This window comes from Austrofundulus limnaeus, unplaced genomic scaffold, assembly GCF_001266775.1.
Source record: "Austrofundulus limnaeus strain Quisiro unplaced genomic scaffold, Austrofundulus_limnaeus-1.0 Scaffold183, whole genome shotgun sequence".
Classification (NCBI taxonomy): Eukaryota; Metazoa; Chordata; class Actinopteri; order Cyprinodontiformes; family Rivulidae; genus Austrofundulus; species Austrofundulus limnaeus.
Window position 1 is genome coordinate 968193 of NW_013952585.1, and position 1239 is coordinate 969431.

General features: G+C 36.2%; 1 protein-coding gene across 2 annotated transcripts in view; it reads right to left on the bottom strand.

The window, feature by feature from the left end:
* Positions 1-1239, bottom strand: part of LOC106524354 (equilibrative nucleoside transporter 1) — a 12559-nt gene that overhangs the window by 1353 nt on the left and 9967 nt on the right. For both annotated transcript variants that reach the window (XM_014018123.1, XM_014018124.1), the window contains 2 exons: positions 541-626; positions 213-412 (listed from right to left, as the gene is read on the bottom strand). In XM_014018123.1, coding sequence (XP_013873577.1) covers positions 213-412; positions 541-626 — 286 coding nt within the window. The remainder of the gene's footprint in view (positions 1-212; positions 413-540; positions 627-1239) is intronic.

Below are 1239 nucleotides of genomic sequence, written 5' to 3' on the forward strand. Positions count from 1 at the left end.
GTCTCAAAACAAGATGAAAAAGACTTTTTGGCTGATATAAGAGTTTAAAACTTGGTTAGGTGGACAGTTTTTGCAGTGTATTTGTTACTCAGAAACAGGTTTTTATCATCTCAAAATGCAGATTAGATTTTTTTCTTACTTCTTGATGTGTTTAATTTGTGTTTTTCAGGTGCTGTTAACTAACTTCTCTTCTGCTTTAGCTGGTTTCTTACTTTGGGCCATAGCACATGCAGAGGCTCCCCAGATAGCCGTTACTGAAGGCAAACAGGACCATAAAGACAATGAAGAAGGCATCGTGGTGAAAGAAGATGGGCAGATGAAGACGAGGCTGAACGTTACACAACATAAAGAGCGGGATGAAGACCACCCGACAAACGATGGACACAGGAAGTATCAGGCTGTCTTTGCTCGGCTGCAACACAAACAAAAGGTCAGTTCAGACTTCTACTTCTTGGCCATCAGTACCGATGCAGAAACATTACAGAAGTGTTGAGAACAATGAAAATGCTGTTATGTGAGTGCTACTGCTCTGAAACTCACCCACATGCACACAGCTGTTAGGCTCCGCCCACCCCAGTCYCACAGGTTAAAAAGTAGGAAGCAGCAGACTGGGATGAAGTACATTTCTGTGAAGAAAATAAGGACAAAGTAAACTTCTTCCCTACTCTAGATGTGACCCTTCACATCGGAATGAGGATTAAGTCTAAAAGTGGTTTTTGGAGAAATAGGCAAATATACTGTTTTGATTAAAACGCTAACAAAAATTACATTTTATCAAAACATAACAAATAAATGCCTTATCAATGTTTCATTTGAATGAACTGTGTGAAAAAACATAATCATAAAAATTTTTTTGAAGTATTTTTTTGAGCAGTGGCAACAAAAAAACTGATTTTGAAGAAAAACACCTTTAAATTTTGAGATTTTCCCTGTGAGCTAGAAATGTGTTTATTTCTTTCCAGCTGGGAAAAGTCAATATTCGAATAGTCTGTGAGCTTTTCTATTCATAATGAAATGACAAATTCCTCATAAAAATAACATAAAATAAGGATTCAGACCAAATATTAATTTATCATCATAACCAACAAGACAAGTTAAGGTGTGTCTCTGGTTCTGTTCATATCAGGATGATCCAGGTATCTTGAAAATGTGATGAAGTCGTTTTGACCAAATTTGACTTAATCCTCATTTTTATATGATGAGTCTGTGAGCTTTTCTATTCATAATGAAATGACAAAT